This window comes from Synchiropus splendidus, chromosome 1 (assembly GCF_027744825.2).
Source record: "Synchiropus splendidus isolate RoL2022-P1 chromosome 1, RoL_Sspl_1.0, whole genome shotgun sequence".
Classification (NCBI taxonomy): domain Eukaryota; kingdom Metazoa; phylum Chordata; class Actinopteri; order Syngnathiformes; family Callionymidae; genus Synchiropus; species Synchiropus splendidus.
Genome location: NC_071334.1, coordinates 43,086,603 through 43,109,878, shown reverse-complemented (window position 1 = coordinate 43,109,878; position 23,276 = coordinate 43,086,603). Strand labels below are relative to the sequence as shown.

Genomic DNA, 23,276 nt, shown 5'->3' with positions numbered 1-23,276 from the left:
TGGAGATTTATACTGTTTTTTTAAATTTAGTTTTTATTTACAGAATTCATAACGCTGCAATCGATTGTCATGACAACACTGTACAAAAGTTCAAATCTGGATTCATGTGTCTGACTCTCCAGGGAAGTTGGGGTTGGAGAAGGCGGCCTGCAACAAAGAGGACAGGAGTGAACGTGCATGTTGGATCAAATGTCACAGAGAGACAGACTCACTATATCAATGTGGTAGTCGGCCTTGGCTGGCAGACCTGGACTGCTGCTCTTGGATCCTCTCACAATGAGGATGTAATAAAGTAAACCTGCCACCAAACTGATGCTGACCACTGCGATTATCACTCCGATGGCGATCAGGCTGCCCTCTGTGAGTGGATGAGAATGTTGTTGTGTTGAAGGTTTACCACTCCCATCATCACAGAGACTTGCTGCCTCAGTGCGGGTCTGTGTGGCCGATCATCCATGTTCTGACTGTACTCACCGTCCGGTATTATCACGTCCGTGGGAAAAATCGGGTTTCCTCCCTCATCTGTCGAGTGGACTGAAAGACCAAATATTACCTCTACTCTCAGGAGGGGACCAAACGTGTGTCCTTACACTGGCGGTGGCGGCAAACAAAGCCTCTCTTCTCCAGACAATTGTTGTCGTTCCAGAGAGCGTCGCCACTCATCTCCACGCACTTCTCCTGCATGGCCTCTCCAGGGTGGAAGGCTGCGTTGGGCTCATTGGGGGCCCAGTTTAGGAAAGCCACTGCTGTTCCGTCAGTCCAGGTCCAGCCACCTGACACACATCACGTGAGGTTGATCAGAACTCTGAAACGGTCCTTTCATCCTGGCTCCTACCATTCTCGCCCCGAGTGAGGCCGATCCAGAGGTGGTGCTTCTTGGAGTGGTCTAATTTCCGGATGAACTCCAGCTCAGCTCTGCTGTGGATAGACGCCAACTCTGCTTGGACCTCCCTGCAGTAGTGACGCGAGTCCGGCCAGGAGAAGCCCTGGGCCTCGTTGTACACGTAGTAACAGTATTGGCCGTAAGGTTTCCAGAATGGAAGACACTTCCCGTCTCCAGGTGCAGGAGTAGGTGGTGGGTTTTCTGAAGAAGAAGAAGAAGAAATGTGGACGAGGCGGCCGCTGGTGTGACGTTTGGCTGCGTGGACTACCTTTGGAGATCTTGCAGACGAAAGCTTTGGCTTGGTCACAGTCGGTGTCATTCCATGTCCCGTGAAGGAACCTGGAAGCATGCATGCTCACACAGCCCTCGCCTTTGATGTTGGAGGGCTCCCCGGGACCCCAATTTGTGAAGAACACAGGCCAGCCATCAGACCACGTGTAGGAGTCGTCCTCCTGAGAGCCAAACTCATGTCAATAAGGATGCTACGATCGATCGGTCACCGATCGTGATCGGCTGATATCAGCGTGATCTGTGAATCCAGATCACAACCTGTCACTGCCGATCACAACAACCGAGCACGTGTGGCAGCCGCCGCTCTGATGAAGCCCTGCTGGTTGTGATGCGTCCACTCCTCCCTACTTGCTGCTCACTCAGCAGCAGCCTGTCTGCTGTGGAACTTCTTTCAATCTGTCATGTCAAGTTTGCATCCTGCGGCACATGCGCAGGAAAATGCAGCGCAGGGAAGCGGCTTCAAATGAAACACGCCATTTAAAGCTCCAGTACTTGGCGGAGCACAGAAAGTTTTCTGGGCTCATGAAAGTCAGACCGCTGGCTCCTCGGCAGCTGTTAGCGCAGCTAGCGCTTAGCAACACCCGCCGGTCTGAGCGTGACATTCAGAATGATAAGAAATAATCATTAATTTGACCAAGCTAGATGAGCAGCCTTCCTAAGGGGCCGTTTATGTGGAGACAGAAACGTCCGGAAGCGTTTTGGAGTCAGGTGCAGTGTTCATCAGTGACCTGAATGTGAAACTTTAAAAAATGAAGATGGTCAAAGCTGCAAACTGGACATACCATGTGACCAGTTCAGGAAGTGGATCGAGCAGTTCAATTCCAGATTTAAGCGGCATGAAACGCAATGGAGGTTCCCCGTTTTGTCACGTTTTGTGAGCAGCTGTGTATCAATTATCGATTACTGTTGTCATGGAACCATCGAGAAAGCGAAAGTTTTCCCAGAGATCTTATCTCTGCCAACAAGGTAAGTACCATGTGTTACAGATATAGCGGGGGAAATTCTGTTAAAGAGAAAAAAAAACTTTTTTGAATAAAAATAATTGAAATTAAATTTTGCCATCTTATCCATGTCTTCTCAAACACCATTATAGCATTTACCCGCATCTGTCATATATTGTTGATGACAATCCGACTGAAAGCTTTGTGCAACTCAAGTTCCTGCTTGCAGAATCTTATATTTAATGTCCACTTGGTGGTGCCAGAGCGCAAATTAACCTTCTTGAAGAGTCGACTCGTGAGTCGAACCAGTTCCTCTAAATGCCTCAGTCCTTCAAGAAGCTTCAACTCACCATCACTACCCGCTACAGTATGTCAATATGTCACAGACATAGCACAATCTCTAGAGATTCACCTGCGACCTGTTACATCAAATTAAATGCTTTTCAGTCGTCCTTTTCACAGAATACTTGCTGCATTCAGCAAAGTTTTTCTATTTGTTTGCCTTCTTGAAGAGGTATATTAATACGTGTCTGAATTGAAATGATATAATGGTTGATGTTTTCACATCATTTTGATGACAAATTCATTGTCAATCCATGTGATCAGTATTAGTGATCGGTGGTGATCGGCAGCCAAAACCCTGATCATGAAGCAGTTGGTCTGCTGAGACTGGACTGACCTTGCGTCTGAGTCCGATCCAGGCGTCGGTCTCACCCTGCAGAACTGCTCCGGCCACAAAGGCCTGGTCGTAGCTCATGTCGATACTGGCCAAGTCGCCTCCTTGCTTCTCGCAGGTGGCCCGGGCGGAAGCCCAGGTGGCCGGCTCCTCCACCAGCTTGTAGCAGTTCATGTACCAGGAGATGTAGCCACCTGGGCACGGGCTCTTGGTTGGAGGAGGGGGCTCCACGGTGCTTGCTGGTGTGGAGATAAACGTGATGTCACACACCAAAACAGCCGAGGGGATTTGAATTAGACTGATGTTTGCGGACATTTGATCCTGGAGCAGACGAAGCTGTGCGGCTTGTGGCAGGCGTCGTCGTTCCACCGTCCGGTCACCAGCTGGTTGTGGGTCAAGGCCACACAGTGTTCCTGTTGGGAGGGAGGGAGGTCGGTCAGTTCTGCTCTGGTTCTCCTCCACCAGAGCTGAGAAACGCTCAGCTTACCGCTCCTCCAGCATTGTTGGGCTCCTTCTCATTCCAGTTGGTGAACCGGACTGGGCTGACGCCGTCACTCCAGGCGTACTGGTTCTCCACTAACAGGTCAGACAGGCCAATCCAAGTGGGCAGCTCCAAGTCCCTCAGGTAGCTGGACACAAAGTCTTGAGGAGGCGCAGCGCGTCAACCAGCCGGACTTCACTTGATCGACCACAGAGTGAGCTTAGGATACCGTTTTCATACTGGCTGTCGATGACGGCCAGGTCTCCTCCCTGCTCCCTGCACCAGCCCCGGGCGTGAGACCAGTTGGCCTTCATGTCGCCCTTCTTCCCTTTGAACAGGAAGCACTTGTCGTTGAACCGCAGCCAGCCTGAAAAAGCAGGAGAGCAGGTGCATGAAGCAGCTGCTTCATCTTGAGCATCTTCAGGTCCTGACTCAGGTCCGCCTGCTTTGATCACAGCGTGATCCGTACCTGCAGGGCAGTGGCCCAGCCAGGGCTGTGTGGGTGGAGGCGTGCTGTGACTGTCTCCATGGTACTTCTTGCAGACATAACCGGCCATGGCTCGGCCACAGTTAGCATCGTTCCATGCACCTGTGCAGAGAAGAATCCGCGAGTTTCTTTAACCACCCAATTCAAGAAGTGTGAAGCAAACATTTTAAATGCAAATTGTCTTATTAGCCACTTTGTCTAAATATATATTTTTCATGTTTTATACATGATTCTAAAATGATTTGAAGTAAAATGAGTGCAACGGAGGAGACGGTGTCAAGGTTTCCGGTTGGGATCAGGGAGGAACATCCGGGCTTCCCGTCATGTCAACTGGAAGTGAACTGAAGTGTGCGAACCAGCTGACATTCATTCATCATTTCTTAGGTCAGTGTCCTGGGTGAATATGGTCAGAATGGAAAATTTAAAGTGTGATGGTTATACGCAAGAAAAGAGTTTATAATGGTCCAGGCGGAGGAGCGAATGAAAGTTGCAAACATCGCGATTCACCTTCCATCGCAGAAAATGCGATACGAAATATGCGCTGATTTAGAGAAATGTCATACCATTGTGTCGCTCCTCACTTGTGGCTACTGTCATCGACTGGATGCAAATAAGTTTTATTGCGTGGTGACGTATTAGACCACAATTACTTCCGCCAGGGATTTCTCTGCACCGAGGGAGGAATGGCGGCGTGTATTGGCGCCATCTTGTGTGCCCCTCTCTCATGTCAAGGCACGTGCTGCACCGAAGTGAGGTCTGACTGTTGTCGTGGTTGTTCGCTCTCAACAGGTTTGTTTTTATTCTGGGCTCAAGCGTTTATTGTTTTGGAACACAGTGATTTGTTTAGTGCCATGTCTTATTTTACCTGTTTTTGTGCTGTATGCTGATGACTGAATATGAGACTCAGGAAGAAGAAGGGGGTCGTGTCATAGTATTATTTGGAGTACATTGCATCCATTGCACAAATGTGATTGAAAGATTTATATTTCATCTATTTTGATTAGTGGTGGGACTTAGTGAGTTAATTACGATTAATTAATTACAACAAAAAATGCATTAAAATATTTAAGCATTATGATGTAATTGAATTGAACAGTTTGCTCTCCAGACAACAGGGAACCGTTGTAAGTGCAGGAGTTCCTGGTCCACTGATCCCTGAACCAAAGCAAACTAAAGCTTCTGTTTGCTTTGGTTCAGGGAGGTTTTTCACTACACAATGGCCAGGGTTTCCACTACTCTGAATGGACTTGAAATTCTTATAACATTGAAATTCTTATACAGATATTTTCAGGACTTTAGAAGAGCTTCAGTTTAAATAAGGTGATATAAAAACTTGAATATAGACACCATCGTGATTTATTGTGCTATTGTCAAACTGATGCAAAACAATTTTGTTGTTTAAATGTATGTATGGGTCCATCATTGGATTCAGTTATATACCAATAAATATACCATTTGGCAAATATTCTTATACCATCAAGCTGCGATTACTTGAGATTAATAAGTTTCTAATTAATTAGATTACTTTTCTAATCGAATCCCACCCCTAATTTTTATATACAACGTATGAGCTCTTGCTGTAAATATTGTTTTTTTCTAAATGTAAGTCAACTGGAACTTGCAGTGTGTGCATCATCTTTTCTCCACTGACATTCATTCATCATTTCTCAGTTGCATCATTTTTGTTCACGTGGTCACCGCCCCGGGATATGTAACATTTGGTAACCGGACGGTACCTTGATGTCTGTTCATCTGAACACACTGCTCCTCCCCGTTGGCGTTGTTGGGTTCTCCGGCAGCCCAGTGGGTGTAGGTCACTGGTGAGTGGTCCACCCACCTGCACAACAACCACCGGCTCAGACCATTTTCCTCACGATTGAGCCAAAACACACCTACTTGTACTCTCCTCCTGCGATACCAAACATTCTCAAACCGATCCAGGCGGAGGCGATCTGACCCGTGCCCACCTGGAGCAGCGCAACGTCAACACCTGCTCATATGATCTACTGATGTCCAGACTCAAACTGGACCTCACCATGCTGTTGACATAAGCTTGCTCGTGCTGATTCAGGATGGATACGAGGAGAGCCTTCTCCTGGTAGCAACGGCCCATGGCAGTGTGGAAGTCCACCTCCTCTGTGTCGTTGTAGTAGTAGCAGATGTTGTTGTACTTCCTCCAGCCGGGATTGGAGCCGCACTCTGGAGCTGAAGGTGCAGACGGTTCACTTCACTGATGCTGAGGTGGAGTCTGCCTAAGGCGCTGTGTTGCAGTGGCATGACAAAGAGAGAGTGTTCGGCCTGGTGAGGAGTCGGTACCTGGAATAGGAGATGGGGGTGCAGGAGGCACAACTGGGGTCTTTCCTTTGGCGATCATACATATCCAGTCCTGGTGTGCGTCACAGTTGAGGTCGTTCCACCAGGACACCGTCCCGTTGGTGCTGCTGACCATCTCCACACACTGTTCCCTGCCATCGTGGTTGTTGGGCTCGCCGTGATCCCAGTTGGTGTGGGACACCGGGGTGCCGTCGCTCCAGGAGTAACCTGAGAGACGATCTGTCAGAATTCAAGTCTGGACCTTTCAAATCCATCCAACAGTCACCTCCTTCCATGGCGTTGCTCTGGAGTCCGATCCACTTGCTGCTGCCTTTGGTGTACTCTGACAGAAACTGCTCCTCCTCCTGGCTGTGGATGCTGACTAGGTTGGCTCCTCGGGCCACGCAGTCCTCCAGGGCGGCGCTCCAGCTCTTCTTCATGGACCAGTCCACTTTGTGGAATAGCTGGACGGTAGAGATTGGCGATAACTTATCGTACACGATATACCACCAAACACAATCTCCACAATGACAATTTCTCCATCTCATGATAAATTCAATAAACACGTGGCTCACTCGCAATGGACTTTCACACGTGAACATGACTCCGCGGCGTTTGACAGCCGACACTGTGACAGTTGTGGAGAGTGTGGTGGACTTTGGTTCACCATCGTAGTTTTAGACTTCTTTTTAATCCAGGGAACCTTTGATAATGGCACTGGTCGACTCTGCGTCTCTGGATCCCTGTTTATTTTATAAGATGGAGTGGTCCTCATAGGTTCTCTGATGCGGTCGTCTGCCTTGGTTCGCATCAACACATGCAGGTTTCCCGCTGCGCTGGCACCTCAGCGAAACACCGTGGTGAAAATAGTTGGATATTGGACGGACCTCTGCACCGGTGTTGGCGGCGGCGTCCTCTTCCACATCCCCATTAGGGTTCACTGATCGTGGACACACTCTCACAGGCAGCACTAATACTACGACCCAGCATCAGTTAGGGACCATCAACAAATTCTAAAGTGGTCAAAGTATTAGTGAAATCTTCAATAAGGCAATGGAAAACAACCACTGTAGGAGAGAGAATTGTGAAAAGGTTTTTCATCACACAAGACAAAGGACTGAGAGTTTGAATCATGATTTGGAGAATATGACTAAATGACCATTTATGCACATGATTTCTGATATTTCTTCAATAGCATCTAGGAAATGTGTCCAGACTGGTCCATAGTTTAAGTCAACTGTTCAGAGACATGAGATACAGCAGACAGACGGCTCAATTTAACCCCTAAATAAAGCTGGCAGAGCAGTCTGTTAGACACCAGCGGCTTCTACCAGAGACCTGAAACACTGAATTTCTCATCTCTACACTTAGTTAACTATTATATTTAAACATAAACAAATCATAATGTTGGAGACAAACTCCACTAATAAGTTTCATCATAAAACAGTTTCAAGAGAGACTGTAGTGTCCAACACATGGAATAGAATGAAAATGGATTTATCCTGATAATTGTCATTATCGCCGAAATTAGAACATTTATCGTGATCACTTTTTTGTCCATATCGCCCATCACTACTGGACGGAATAGAATGAGATAAGAAACAACAGACCCCGGCCCCCAACAGACCTTGTAGCAGTTCCTGAAGTGTGGCTTGGCAGTCCAGGTGTCAGCGCAGCCCTGCGACGGAGGAGGAGTCGGGGCCTTGGTGGGTGGGCTGATGTCAGGTCGGTGTTTCTCACAGATGAAAGCAAACTTTTCTGAGCACTCCTTGTCGTCCCAGAAGCCTCCGACCGCACCCGTCGTCATGGCGACACAAGTTCCATCCCCATTATCTACAAGCAGTCATATCATGTCGTGCTGAAGGTGCTGTCAGCTCAAATTCAGAGTTTTGACTGCTGACCTGGCTGGTTTCTGTCCCAGTGAGTGAAGGTGAGCGGAGAGCCATCCACCCAGACGTAGTCCACTCCTCCCCCGCTCCCTTTCGTCCGCAAGCCGATCCACCACATTCCCGTCTTTCCAGTCAACGCCACCGTGAAGTGGGACTGCTCATAACTGCAGGAAGGCGAGGGAGAGTGTAAGGAGGAGGACCTGGCTCGCCAAGATGGCAACTGACGTCTGTCCACTATGATGACAGCTAGTGCAGTGATGGTGCTGAAGCTACAGATGTGTTCACAGTCTGAACCTTTCTGTCTACTGATCATTTTCTTCACAGAAGTGAAAGTCCTTCCTGTTCCTTTAAGATTGTTTTTAATTGTTTCACTTGTGAATTCCCACACTGGCATCGTTTGGAGACGATGGAGTGATTCTGAAGTGTGTGCGTCCAAAAGCAGTGAGTTGTGTTGTTTGTCACGTGTGCACTCTTCTGCGAGTAATTTTGTTTGTTCATCAGTTCTTTAATGACATGTCAGTCGCTTTGGTTTGGGGAATTTCTATCGTTAAAAGGAGTTTCAATAGTTAGCCGCTAGTTCGCAGCATGTAGCCAGCTGCTAAAGGGAATTCATGCTAGCACACTATCGAGTTAGGCACTGTTGTTTATGTTTTCATTTGAACCTCTCACTCTGTGGTTTGATCACTGTGATTTAAGTTAGAGCTATTATTTTGAGCCTCATTTAGATTATTGATAACATACATTTATGATTGACTCCTTAAACGTGTGCATCTGCATTTCATTTCATCATGTTGTGTCCCTGTACCTGTATTGCAGAAACCACACACACACACACACAGGAATATTCACTCCTAAAATTCATATCAAGAGTGAATTTCAACATGGACTCCTTTCTTCATTCTCCACCTCCCTGCTCATGTGTCCTAGGAATGCTCCGATCGATCGGTCGCCGATCATGATCGGCTGATCTCAGCCTGATCTGTGAATGCCAATCACAACCTGTCACTGCCGATCACAACAACCGATCACGTGTGATAGCCGGCGCTCTAATGAAGCCCGCTGGGCAGCAGCATGTCTGTCGGGAAAGTTCAATCAGTTTCAATCTGTCATGCAAAGTTTGAAAGCTGCAGCACATGCACAGGAAAATGCTGTGCAGGGAAGCGCCTTCAAATGAAACACACCATTTTAAAGCTCCAGCGCTTGACGGAGCACGGAGAGTTTTCAGGGCTCATGAAAGTGAGACTGCTGGTTCCTCTGCAGCTGTTAGTGCAGCTGACTCTTAGCAACACCCGCCGGTCTGAGTAAGATATTTTGCCCAAGAAATAATCAGTAATTTCACCGAGCTAGATGAGCAGCCATTCTCAGGTGTTGTTTATACGGAGACGGAAACAGAAACGACCGGATCCGTTGCCGTTTTGGAGTCGGGTGCCACGTTCATCAGCCACCTGAATCTGTAACTTTTGAAAATGTGTGGAGTGGAAACTTGCATAATTGCAGTGCTCTCTGTCTCAGAGTCCCACTACAAGCGGCCAGTAAGTAAATATTTCACAGACGTAGCACAGTCTCCACATATTCCCCAAACTGCAACGTCTCACATCAAATTAAATGTTTTCAGTTGTCCTTTCGACATAATAGTTGCAGCATTGTGCAAGTTTTTTTTCCCCTATTTTTTGCCTTCTTGAAGAGGTATATTAAAACGTGTCTGAATTAAAATGATGTAATGGTTCATGGTTCCACATCATCTACTCAGATGGTCTCATCATTTTGATTACAAATTCATTGCCAATCCATGTGATCGGTATCGGAGCATCCCTAGTCCTGACCGACACACTGAAGTGTTTGCTGCCACCTAACATCCACATCCAGTACAGTCTCCTCCACTAGACATCTGCTTTCACTTGTGCTCTTTTGCTACTCACATGTCTCCAATATGCAGCAGGAAAGCGTCCTGCTGTCTGCAGAACTCTTCAGCCTGTGACCAAGTGCGGGCTGTCTCCTCCATCCAGTAGCAGGAGTAACCGTACGCATCCCAGCCCTGCAACACCACCAGAAGTGTCATTCATGCTGAAGCAAAGCACAAGGCTGAGCCAAAGCCTCAAAGCCTCACCAGTGGACATCCATAGACGGTGGGTCTGACTGAGGGAGGCGGGTAGTGACCTCTGGGCATCTTGCATATGTAGGTGTTGAGCTCGGTACAGGACACGTCGTTCCACCTGCCGCTCTGTAGCAGCAGCGTTCCAGGTTAAAATGAGCCTGTGGTGAGTGAAGATGTGTGGTGTTTGCGGAGCCACCTGGTGCAGCATCTCCACACAGTCCTCCTTAAAGCCGTCATGGTTGTTCGGTTCTCCGGGAGCCCAGTAGGTGAAAGTCACTATGTGCTCGTCGGACCAGATGAACATGCCTGAATGGGCTAGGTCATTGAGACCGGTCCAGACGTCGCTGGTGGCTGAGGGAAGACGGTCATGGATTCAGTCAGATCACTTCAACTTTTATCGTTGCCTTTTTTTTCAATGAAAAGGCTTATTCTCACCCAAGTATAAGTAGCTCTCCAGCCAGTTCTGCTCCGTCGCCGAGCGGATGGACACCAGCTCCGCCCCGACAGCCCTGCAGCTTTTCTGAGCGTCATGCCACGTCTTTTTGTCCTCAAAAGGTTTGTAACAGTACTCGCCGAACTCGTACCAGTCCGGACCAGAACACCTAAGCTCTGTGTGAAACACACTTCAGAATTGTTCCACAGATTCAAAGGTCAAGAGATGCACCTCACCTCCATCAGTGAACGAGTAAGACACTGAGTAGGAGCCATCATATCTGAAGGAAGGAGGTTTGGGCTCAGAACTGTAGCTAACAAGCAGATTTCCAAACACCTACTGTTTGGACGTTATGCCGTTCTTGGTGGAGCCGGTGTAGAAGTCCTGTCCGGGCAGTTTCAGCAGAGTGCAGTCCCCACCGTTCTCGTTCAGAATGACTCCAGCATGGATGGCAGCAGCACAGATGTTTGAGTCCTGATGGCAGTTCAGAGAAGATGAACACTTTCAAACTCCACACTGCTGTTCAAGACGACCATGAAGCCACACGTACGCCTCGATACACCGTCGTTCCAAACACAGAGTAGTCGGATCTGGCACACCGGGCTGGACAATGGACCCTGCGGAGAAAGTTGCTTAGGAGGAAAGTCAATAAAAACAGAATGTTATATTATGAACTGACATCATCCGGTCATTGGCAAAGTTGAAGTTGGGCCTGGAGGCGCATGTGACAGCATCTGTCGGACAAAAGACGCACTTCAGTGAGTGTTTCTGAGAGGTGCGCATCAGGTGAACTCACAGTCCGGCGTGCAGCCCAAAACATCGAAGCGCAGTCCGCCCTGACCGTTGACCTCTAGTGGGAAGATGCGGACATACTGAGCTGACACCGGCGTGCCCAGGAGCTGTGTCTCGGCCGTGCTTCTGTCGACGGAGCCCAGGAGGAACTGGACAAACGTATTCGAGGTGGGACGCAGACTCTTTTGGTTCTCACTCCATCGTGACTTACCGGCCCATCGGTGGTGTAGTCAGTCCAAGTGAGTCCGTCAATGCTGTGCTTGAGTTTGAATTTGGTGACCCAATTGTCAAGCTGGGGGCAGCCCTGGATCACGATTCCGGTCACTTTTCTCTTTTGGCCCAAGTTGACCTGTATCCAGCTGGACGTGGCTGGTGGTGTGCCAACAGGGAAGAGAGTGTGTGTGAGCCTCAGCCATAGTGGAAAAGGACATGACTGAATGAAGAAGAGCAAGACCAACCAGATCCAGAGGAAATCCAGCAGGAGTTTCCATTCAGACGAGCATGGCTGGGAGGGTGCTGCCTGCTGGACGAGGAGGCCGACAACTGGGAGTCCGAGATGTTCCGATCCTCCACGCCAAGTCCATGCAGACACACTGAGAAGGTATCAATGGTCAACAGAAGAGAACTAGTCTGATTCATGTGAAAACTCACCCTTCTGCTCACAGCTGTACACTACTTCCATGTACTTGGAGACTCTGGGGCAAGGGTCTTGTTCCATGTGAGCGTAAACAAAACAGAAGGGACGGTTGTCGCAGGCTTTCCTGACCAGAGGCAGGACACCGGGCACGGAGCAGTTTCCTATAGGAGAAGGCACAGTCAGCTGCGGAACATGACCACCTTGTTACAGCTGATATTGGACTGCTGCCGCGGACCATGTGAACCATCAAAGCTTGGACAGATGTCGTCGCGCATACGCCAAAAGAAAGCGGACTGGATGTTGATGACGCTCTCCAGGGGACAGTGAAGGACGGCGGACGAGTCCTGGCACACGAGCGCCTTCATGAATCCTGCAGCAAGGAAAAGAAAACCCTTCATAAAGTGATCATTACAGCCAGGCTGCTGTCAGGGACTATAGTCACCGTCGTGAGGTGGAGGAGGCTCTGGAGTTTTTCCTGGGAAATGGAACACATAAGAGACGTAAACGTTAGGGATGGGTCCCGAAACACTGAGGCTCACAGAGCAATCCCTGCGTCGGTGCGCCGTCATCAAGTCAGTGTCAGTTCAGTCTGTCAAGTCGGTTGCCTGCAGGGATTTTTAATGTCCAGCAGGTGTCAGTTTTCAGTGACACAGTCTCAACACAGTATCATCGCAGTGTGTCATTGTGTCCAAACGCTTCATGATGCCTCATTTACCCATCACTAGTAAACTGTTCCTCAAAGGCAGAAGGTCATGTTGCTTCCAGTGGGCCTCACCTCTCCTCTTGCAGATGTATCCTCTCTTGTACTCGCAGTTGTCGTCGTTCCAGTAGCCATTGTTGATGAGGATGGACAGACAGTCCTCACCGTAGTAGTCATCAGGGTTTCCTGTGTGATGCCGACAGGTTCGCACATAGCCCACGTGTTTGACCTGACCTTGAAAGAATGCGAGTGTGGACCTGTGTTCCAGTGGATGTATCTGAACGGAGATCCGTCGGTCCACTCCCAGCCGCCTTCAGTGATGGAGTCGTGACCGCCCATCCACATGGAGATGCCCACAGGGCTCTGCTGGATCATCCCTGCAGGACGCACCAGAAGCCCCGTCAACTCTGCACAGCTGAAGAAGGACCAAGCCCCTGCCGCATGATCGCACCATGTACGAAGGCCTGTTCAACAGGATCAGTGATGCTGAGCAGGTCTCCTCCCTGGTTGACACAGTCGGCTCGAGCTTCCGCCCACGTCCTCATCGACTGGTAGTTGAACAGGTAGCAGTAGTCATTAAACGGGTCGGACGCCCAAGCGCCACACTTTTCGTTCCATCCTGCAGTGAGAAAAACAGGCAGGTCAGACCACCTGTCAGAGTTGAACATGATGGCGGCACAAGGGTGACCTGGTCCTGACGTGGGAGGGTGAGGAGGCGGTCCGGATCCTTTAGCTGTGCAGGGACAAAGATATTAGCTCACAGCGGAAAAACAGAGACGTCCAACTGAAAAGAGAAGAAAACCTTTTTTGCAAATGTAGTCTTTTGTCGATGAGCAGAAGTCGTCGTTGAGTTTTCCCGCCTGAGCGTGATTCATCCCTCGAAGGTTGACACAGTCCTCGTTGTTCTGCCAGTTGTCCGGCTGCCCTGGGGCCCACGGGAGGATCTCCTGGAAGGGTGGTATCAACATCCGAAACGTGGTCAGTTTGAAACGTTACAAATAAGCAATGTTTGTAAACGTTACAAACGTTACAAATCGCTGCATTGGACTTTCACACGTGAACATGACAAGACCGTGACGGCGCACCGCACTCTCCAGCTGCGCGGCGTTTGACAGCTGTGGAGAGCTGTGGACAGTACAGCGAAGCTTTGACAATGGCACTGGTCGACGCTGAGTCTCTGGATCCCTGTTTATTTTGGTCCTTGGTGGTCCTCATAGGTTCTCTGATGAGGTCGTCTGCCTTGGTTCACATCAACACATGCAGGTCTCCCACTGCACTGACGCCTCGGTGAAACACCATGGTGAAAATAGTTGGACATTGGACGGAGCTCCGCTCCGGTATTGGCGGCAGCGTCCTCTTCCACGTCCCCATTAGGGTTCACTGAACGCGGACACACTCTCACAGGGAGCGCTAATGCTACGACCCGGCATCAGTTAGGGACCATCAACAAATTCTAAAGTGGTCAAAGTATTAGGGACATCTTCAATAAGGCAATGAAAAAACAACAATTTTAGGAGAGAGAATTGTGAAAAGGTTTTTCATCACACAAGACAAAAGACTGTCAGTTTGTATCATGATTTGGAGAATAGAATATGATTAAATGATCATTTATTCACATGATTTCTGATATTTCTTCAGTAGCATCTAGGAAATGTGTCCAGACTGGTGCATAGTTCAAGTCAACTGTTCAGAGACATGAGATACAGCAGACAGATGGCTCAATTTAACCCCTAAATAAAGCTGGCAGAGCAGTCTGTCAGACACCAGCAGCTTCTACCAGAGTTTCTCATCTCTGCAGTTGGTTAACTATTTAAACATAAACAAATAATGATGTTGGAGCCAAACTCCACTAATAAGTTTCATCATAAAACAGTTTCAAGAGAGACCAAGTGTCCAACACATGGAATAGAATGAACATGGATTTATCCTGATAATTATCGTGATAACCTTTTTGGCCATATCGCTCATCCCTACAAATAAGGAGTCAGTGTGACTCACCACAGCAGTGCCATCGCTGAAGACGTATTGGCCTTCAACACTGATGTCGTTCAAGCCCACCCATGACTCCCCGGGCATGTGGGCTTGACACGGGAAGATGAAGCATTAGGACAACGTGAATGTAAAATTCCAATTCTCAACTCCCTACCAGTGATGAAGCTAAGCTCCTCTTGTGAGTGGAAGCTGACCAGGTGACCCTGCTGAGAAACACACTGGGCCTCAGCGTCTTGCCAGTTTTTCACATCCTCTGTCTCAAAGTGGTAGCAGAAGTCCCCAAACAACAAATATCCAGGGTCACAGCTGAATTCTGAAACATTTAATACAAAGTGCTGCAAAGTCAAGGTCAACCAGCCGCAGCAGAACCACGATAAATGTAAAGCATTGAACTGACCGGGAGCTGAAGTGGGCTTTGGGTTCTGTCCTCCAGTCATCTCGCAGATGTAGCCCAGACTCTTGAAGCAGTTGGTTGTTTCCCATTTGCCATCGTAATTTCCTTTGACGAAATGAAAAATAAATTCCCTAAACTGGTTCGAGACCATCACGTCATTACGAGAGAGCTCACCGGTGTAGATCTGTCCACAGTCCCAGAGGTTCGGGGTGTTGGTGGGCCAACCGGCGCCATAGTTAGAGAAGGTGACGTCACTCTTATCCACCCACTTAAACGTCCCGTCGTGGTCCTTATCTGTAAAGGGGAATATTAGACAATGCATTTTTTCACTTCAGGAGGAAACTGGTACTGAAACATTTCTCGCATCTGAAACATGTCTTTGGGTCTGATGAAACACACAAGAGCTCAGGCAGTCATCAGCAGTGTTGGGACTGACGCGTTTTTAAGTAACTACATTATCTTTTGTAATAACGAGTGCCATAACGTGTTCCTCATTAGCGTTTATTATTACTGTGATTTAAACATGCTCGTTACTCGTTACTTCACATTCAAACTCTTTCAAAAGTTTAAAAAGCAGCGTCCATAATACGCATTAAAAGCTTCCGTGCTGGAGCCCACATTAGTCACGTGACGCAGCGCCGTGCAGGTGATAAAAATAATGGCTGCGATTGATCATGGTCCAGTATTCTCATTATTTTTCCTTTTTTAGCTGTAAAAGACCAGAGAAATATTGTAGTGGTGTGCAAGCTATGTGGAAGCTCGAAAACACTATGCACGTCCAAAACCAGCAATTCCAATCTGGCGAAACACCTGCAGAAAGTGCACGCGTCCAAGCTGGCGGAAAAAGAGAGAGGTTTGCTTGTCTGACGCCACAACCACTGCAGCCAAACTGCAGAAGCTTGACATCGGAGCGCATGTTGCACAGCCTCTATCTCAGTCTCTAAGTGGAGACTTGGTAATAGGATTGCACTTGAAGTGGGTTAGGACTTACAGAACGATAGGTAACCTTTATTACCGGACTATCTGGTCAGGGCAGGGGCAGGCCACACAAACAATGACAATGCGGCCGATTCTGTCCCAATGATGCTGGTTCCCCAACCAGCCTGACGACCGTGACTGTTCTAAGATGATTATGTTTGAGCTCCGCTATGATATACAGTTTTTAAAAAGTTACTTTTGCTAGTAACAAGTTACTTTGAGTGTAATGAGTAACTTCAAGTCACAAAGTTACTTTTGAATGAGGTAACTAGTAACTGTAACTAAGTGACTATCTTAAAGTAACTGGCCCAACACTGGTCATGAGGAAGAGACTTCTTTTTTATATCAGCGAGCGCCCTCTGTTGACTAAGTAGAAGTGAAGCTCTTACTGAAGGTAAATCTAAATCACACTACAGTATCAATGTAAGAAATACATACATGGATGAGAAAAGGACAAAATAAAAAGAAAGCAGTTGTAGAGGTACCCGATAAACCGATCCAGATGTCAGGAATGTCCACCTGGTGATAGTCAGGAAGTTTCCCGTTGATGAAGAACTGTTCCTCTTGACTGGAAAAAAACAGCATTATTCTCTAGCTAGTACTAAGACTCTCACCATGCCAGCAGCTCTAAGGATAAGCAGCAGTTTAAAGAAAATTCTGCCACACCTGTTGATGATCAATAAGTGGGCCCCAATGTCTGAGCACTTGGTCTGCGCCTCATTCCACGTGGTCAACATGTTGATGTTGCTGATCATCCAGTAGCAGCTTCCTGAAAAGCTCAGCCAGCCAGGAGGACAGATAGCTGTGTGCGAGAGAGGGCTGCAGCTCACAGGCAGTTCTGCTGGAGTCCTGAGAAAGTTCCCTCCTTACTGTTCAGTGGACGTTTACACATGTAAGGACGCTCGTGTCTGCAAGCGTGTGACTTCCACTTGCCAAACTCATCAGATGTGTCTTTGATTATGGCAGCACAGGAACCAGTCTGTGTGTCTCTGTCAAGGAGAGTTTGAATTGAGCATTTGACTTTCTGCTCATGGGCTGGGGCTTTGCCTACACAATGGGTTCACCGCTGGCCCAGTTCCGGTAGTCGTCCAGGCGAGCATCAGACCAGGCGAACTGACTGTTGCCAACCTCGACATGGCAGGAAATCTTGTTGCATTTCTGGAGAGATAGACCTGGTAGCATCATTCCATCATTACTCTTCCAAACTGTCCTACCAAGGTGGAGAGACCGATCCACATGCCCAGATGAGACGAGTCCAGAGTGGATGTGATGAACTGCTCCTCTGCCGCCGTGGTCACAGAGGCCAAGTCGCCGCCATCCTGCACGCAGTCGTGTCTGGCCGCCACCCAGCTCTTCCTGGTGTCCGAATTCAGCTTGAAGCAGTTGGATCCATACTGGCGCCATCCTGACGTGGCATCACACTGTGGGCCAGGGTTGGCTGAAAGATGACAACCATTCATGCTGTCATATCCTTAGAGCAAGCCCAAGGCTCACCACCAAAGGAACCTCGGCCAAAGCGCACTTGTGCTTAAAACTGTTGCTACTGACAGTCGGTTATTATTTTTACAGGCTATTTGAAACAAATAGCAGGAAATTGATTTGTTTCAAATGTGTCCAGAAAGAGGTGGGCAATATGGCAAAATATATCATGATTTATTCATGTATTTACTTACTTTAAATAACTGTTTCAATTTTATCTCTTCTCTTTTGCATGATTATTGTAGTTTTCAGTTTCCAGACAAATCCTTAGTATTCTTTGCCTGAACTTGCTTCATCAAAACAATTATTCTTTCTCTCTTCACAACTTGGACCGCATTTATTTTGTTGTGCATTAATAAAGTTTTGAAGTGAGACGTCACGTTAGCTCTGTTAACTCTGCGGTGCAGACAGTCTTTGGCGTTGGGGGTCCGACAAGGATCTCTCCCTCCGTGCTTCTGTGGTGAAAGTGTGTGGTCAAGTTAGAGGCGCATCAGGTTTAAAAACAGCTGGAAGTTGCGCATATGAGCGGCTTCTTGGCTGTGAGTGTGTGGGAAGAGGAGCGCCGCGTTGACTGACGGACAGATCAGCGCATCAACACACTGTAGCTCTACAGTAGAGTGGATAAAAAGAATGTCAGTGAATCCATGTGATCTCCTCACCTTGGTTGCTCTTCAACACACTTCATGTCATCATGTCGCCCACCTCTATCTCCGGACACATGAGGTGAAACTGGATCATTTTCCCACGGCACACCTGACACTCCCTCACTGCACTAGTGGGCCGCGGCACCCAAGTTGAAGATGACCAGGTGCCAAGCACTGGGACAGGTAGAAAGACTCACGGTTGAGATGCTTGCAGATGAACTTCCTCTGCACGCTGCAGTCCTCATCGTTCCAGTGTCCATAGCTGCTTCCCACAACCTGACCACAGTCTTCGTCCTGCCAGTTGTCCGGTTGACCCGACATCCAGAACCTGCAGGAAGGCACAACGAACCATGTTGCAAAGTTGGAGTCCCTCAGTGCCGCCTGTGACTCACGAGAGGTATTCTATGAAAGGACTCCCGTCTGTCCACTCCCACGTGCCCTCTGTGACCCGATCATTCAGACCGATCCAGTAGATCTCAGTGCTGATTTGTGTTCTCACCCACAGCTGAAAGACAAAATCAGTGTCAGGGTGGGCCTCACAGCCGCCGGGAGACACATCCTCACCCTCTCCTGAAGGTCCTGAATGCTCATCAGGTTGCTGTGGTGCTGCAGGCAGAATGCGTTGGCGTCCAGCCAGGATTTGGCGTCAGTAGAAAAATAGTAGCATTTGTTCTCATACTCTCTCCAGCCTTGTTGGCACTGTGATCGCACTGCAGAGCCAAGAGGACGCAGATGTTGGGTTTGATGGGTCAACACATTCTCCTCACTCCTATTGCACCAGGAATCAACATGTGGAGGTCTGCATCCACAGACGTCATTATGACGTCTGCATCCCATTATGATGCACACAGATGTCAGCCATGACGCATCGATGCTTCCAAAGAGTCACATTCAAAGAGTGGGGTTAGGAGCAGCTGGGGGCTTGTGGTGGCCTCTCTTGGTTCTTATGCTTACTTCATATACAATAATATACAATAATCTGTGATGCCACAGGGGAAAGAATGTGATGAATGATGAGAAACAACACAAAACAGTGCCAGCACTTTCTAGTGGTGATGGGGAGGGTGAAGTTTCATAAAAAATAGTGCAGATTATCTTGTTGAGGGCGTCGACCATGACGGTCATGTGATGGCTCCTCAGTGAAGAACGGGGGTCAACGACCTACTCAGAATCCTGTCTAATATTTGACTTTAATTGAAGACAATGTGCAGTAGAATCACATGATGCTGAGAGAATATAGCCAGTCAAGATAATCTCGACAGTAATAAGGTTGAAGAGTGATTGTTGATGGTTCAGTCAGGGTCTGGTGGTGAGCCTGGAGGAACCGGTGAGGCACCTGTGTCTCAGGAGAACTTTTTTTTACTACTTTCCACACTAATAGCAGACTTGCGATGAGCTTCGTGAGGCTTTCACCTGAAATAGTTTTTTAATAGGTGACAACCTTATGAAGCTAATCGAAGGTAGAGGGTTTACACCACCGAAGCAAATTTGAAAGTGAAGCAAACTTTGATCATGTACAATATAGCAGATATTTAGAGTTATTTAACATTTGATTTCTTTGCTACCTTACTCCATGAAAGTGAGACCGCTGGTTCCTTAGCAGCAGGCTGTAAGCACAGCTGACGCTTAGCAACACCCGCCGGTCCGAGCGTGACATTCGGAACGTTAAGCTAACTGCCTAAGAAATGTTCAGTAATTTCACCGAGCTAGAAGAGCAACCTTTCTCAGGTGTTGTTTATGCAGAGAAGGAAACTACCGAGTCCGTCTGCGTTTTGGAGTCGGGTGCAGCGTTTGTTAGCCACCTGAATCAGAATCTTTTGAAAAATAAATCCGGAGTGCAGCTTTCACCCAGTGAAGGACTGGCATCACGCTAGCCCGCGATCTACAAATACCCATCTCGCCAGCCCACTCAAAAAAAGTATGAGCGTCTATTTGTGCCGTTACGGTAGCGACTCCGTAAGCTCCAGTAAAGTGAAGTCGTGTGTTACGGAGATGATAAATAGACGTTATGTATTTCAAGAAAGTGTCTTCAACGTTTTTTAAAACAAAAATACAGCTTAAACACTGTAATAATATGGATATTATTAAAAAAAGACCACAAGAGGTTAGTGAAATCTTTCACCGGATTCCTGTTCAGGGAGCTCTACTCTACTATCCCTGTAAGTTTGAAGAGGTTTTACTGTAGAATTCTGAAATAAATTGACTTTATGTACTGTAATAACATGTGTATTATAAAAAAAATATATATATAAAAACTACAAGAGGTTAGTGAAATCTTTCACTGGATTCCTGTTCAGGGAGCTTTACTCTACTATTCCTGTGAGTTTGGAGTGTTTTTACTGTAGAATTGTAAAATAAATCCACTTTATGTACTGTAATAACATGTATATAATGAAAAAAATATATTTTAAAAAAACTACAAAAGGTTAGTGAAATTTTTCACTGGATTCCTGTTCAGGGAGCTCTACTCTACTATCCCTGTGAGTTTGGAGCGTTTTAATTTGTAATTACAAAATAATTACACCTTATGTCATAATAACACATGCATAAAAAAAGGGCTTAGTGAAATGTCACTGGATTCGTGTTCAAGGTGCTATTCTCTACTTTCCCTGTGAGTTTCAAGAGTTTGTAAAACACATTATGTCATGTAGCAACATGCACATTAGGAGTCATTTAAGAAAACCAGAGTCATTAAAGAAAGTCATTTAAGAAAACCACAAGAGGCAAGTCAATTTTTTTCGCTGGATTCATGTTTAGGAAGCTCTTGGCTACTCTCCCACGGAATTTGTGTACTTTTTACTTTGCAATTCTTGCAGTGACTTTTTTTCATTGTTTTCGCTGTTGGTTCCAAAAAACGGAATGACTACTCCCAAACACAACTTACCTCTCACTAAGCCCTTTTTTATGCATGTGTTATTATGACATAAGGTGTAATTATTTTGTAATTACAAATTAAAATGCTCCAAACTCACAGGGATAGTAGAGTAGAGCTCCCTGAACAGGAATCCGGTGAAAGATTTCACTAACCTCTTTTAGTTTATTTTATATAATTTTTTTAATAATATACATGTTATTACAGTACATAGAGTTAATTTATTTCAGAATTCTACAGTAAAAACTCTTCAAACTCACAGAGATAGTAGAGTAGAGCTCCCTGAACAGGAATCCAGTGAAAGATTTCACTAACCTCTTGTAGTTTATTTTATATAATTTTTTTGTAATATACATGTTATTACAGTACATAAAGTCAATTTATTTCATAATACTACAGTAAAAACTCTTCAAACTCACAGAGATAGTAGAGTAGAGCTCCCTGAACAGGAATCCAGTGAAAGATTTCACTAACCTCTTGTAGTTTTTTTATATATATATTTTTTTATAATATACATGTTATTACAGTACATAAAGTCAATTTATTTCAGAATTCTATAGTAAAACCTCTTCAAACTTACAGGGATAGTAGAGTAGAGCTCCCTGAACAGGAATCCGGTGAAAGATTTCACTAACCTCTTTTAGTTTATTTTATATAATTTTTTTGTAATATACATGTTATTACAGTACATAAAGTCAATTTATTTCACAATTCTACAGTAAAAACACTCCAAACTCACAGCGATAGTAGAGTAGAGGTCCCTGAACAGGAATCCGGTGAAAGATTTCACTAACCTCTTTTGGTTTATTTTATATAATTTCTTTTATAATATACATGTTATTACAGTACATAAAGTCAATTTATTTCACAATTCTACAGTAAAAACACTCCAAACTCACAGCGATAGTAGAGTAGAGGTCCCTGAACAGGAATCCAGTGAAAGATTTCACTAACCTCTTGTAGTTTTTTTTATATATATTGTTTATAATATACATGTTATTACAGTACATAAAGTCAATTTATTTCAGAATTCTACAGTAAAACCTCTTCAAACTTACAGGGATAGTAGGGTAGAGCTCCCTGAACAGGAATCCTGTGAAAGATTTCACTAACCTCTTGTGGTCTTTTTTTAATAATATCCATATTATTACAGTGTATAAGTAGTATTTTGGTTTTAAAAAACGTTGAAGACACTTTCTTGCAATACATAACGTCTATTTATCATCTCCGTAACACACAACTACACTTTACTGGAGCTTATGGAGTCACTACCGTAACGGCACAAATAGATGCGCATACTTTTTTTAAAAGTGGGCTGGCGAGATGGGTATTTGTAGATCGAGGGCTAGCGTGATGCCAGTAAAGCACGGCTCTCTGTCTTGGAGTCCCGCTACAGCATGTCAATATTTCACAGACACAGCACAGTCGCTAGAGAATCACCTGCGATGTCTCACATCAAATTAAAGTTTTTTAGTTGTTCTTTTGACAAAATAATTACTGCTTTCAGCAAGGTTTTTGTATTTTTTGCCACCTTGAAGAGGGGGGAAATATAAAAATGTGTCTGAATTAAAATGATTTAAAGTTGATTTTTCCACATGATGTACACAGAAGATCTCATCATTTTGATGACAAATTCATTGTCAATCCATGTGATCTGTATCGCTGATCGGTGGTGAGCAGCAGCAAAAACCCTGATTGGAGAGTCCATATATATAACAATAAAGAGTATATGTTCATCTAACTTGCTTTTGGATCAGACTTTTTTTAAAAGTTGAATAAACTCACCACAAAGAAAAAGAGCAGCACAGGTGAGCAGCTGCAGAAGCTCTTTTTGACGACGGGTGGCCATTTCTAATTTCCCTCAGTCGTCTCTCTCATCCTAGAAAACTCAGGGATTCTCTGAAAACTATCTCCAGCTGTGACCTGCGTGCACTACTGATGCCAGCTTCCTGGACCTTTGAGCATCTCCTCTTGGTTCGTCTCTTTTCAGCATCCACCTGGAGTTCAAAGGCTGAAAGCTGTAAAACGCAGATGATAAAACGATCTGATGGGCGCCGCCATGTGAAGCGCTACAATTATATTATTATAATTATATTATAAAAACTATGGAAGGAGAAAAACAAAAAGCATCCGTATTTTACTTTAATTTTACTTAATAATACTTAAAAAAAACACCTGTAAGTCAACTATTATGTAACATTCTAGCGTGACATTCACTACCTGTTGTGTGCACACTTTTCCTCTTAAACACAAAGTCCAGGACAGCTTTTACAATAATCACATGTTTTACATCAATAAA

At 46.1% G+C, this 23,276-nt stretch overlaps 1 protein-coding gene across 2 annotated transcripts; it reads right to left on the bottom strand.

Annotated features, from left to right (window-relative positions):
- Positions 1–30: 30 nt before the first annotated feature.
- On the bottom strand, positions 31–22,883 carry LOC128751543 (macrophage mannose receptor 1). 2 transcript variants are annotated; one of them, XM_053852637.1, is made up of 50 exons: positions 22,763–22,883; positions 18,670–18,815; positions 18,498–18,610; positions 18,303–18,433; positions 17,197–17,420; positions 17,034–17,140; positions 16,853–16,971; positions 16,649–16,784; positions 16,468–16,550; positions 15,179–15,298; positions 15,008–15,109; positions 14,765–14,923; positions 14,617–14,699; positions 13,421–13,565; positions 13,307–13,351; positions 13,070–13,237; positions 12,876–12,995; positions 12,694–12,804; positions 12,361–12,393; positions 12,154–12,288; positions 11,933–12,079; positions 11,740–11,874; positions 11,493–11,650; positions 11,286–11,430; positions 11,169–11,223; positions 11,040–11,106; positions 10,830–10,963; positions 10,726–10,769; positions 10,492–10,665; positions 10,253–10,407; positions 10,069–10,182; positions 9,881–9,996; positions 7,974–8,125; positions 7,700–7,905; positions 6,359–6,536; positions 6,076–6,300; positions 5,795–5,964; positions 5,656–5,726; positions 5,496–5,596; positions 3,742–3,861; positions 3,502–3,639; positions 3,279–3,433; positions 3,105–3,204; positions 2,795–3,030; positions 1,152–1,335; positions 836–1,084; positions 591–773; positions 475–534; positions 213–358; positions 31–147 (listed from the first exon to the last, which is right to left on the bottom strand). In XM_053852637.1, the coding sequence occupies exons 1-50, from the start codon at positions 22,824–22,826 to the stop codon at positions 103–105; spliced, it is 6,507 nt and encodes a 2,168-aa protein (XP_053708612.1). In that variant the 5' UTR covers positions 22,827–22,883; the 3' UTR covers positions 31–102. The 2 variants fall into 2 exon arrangements, with proteins under 2 accessions (XP_053708612.1, XP_053708621.1); XM_053852646.1 differs by lacking the exon at positions 22,763–22,883 and adding an exon at positions 19,908–19,993.
- Positions 22,884–23,276: the final 393 nt, after the last annotated feature.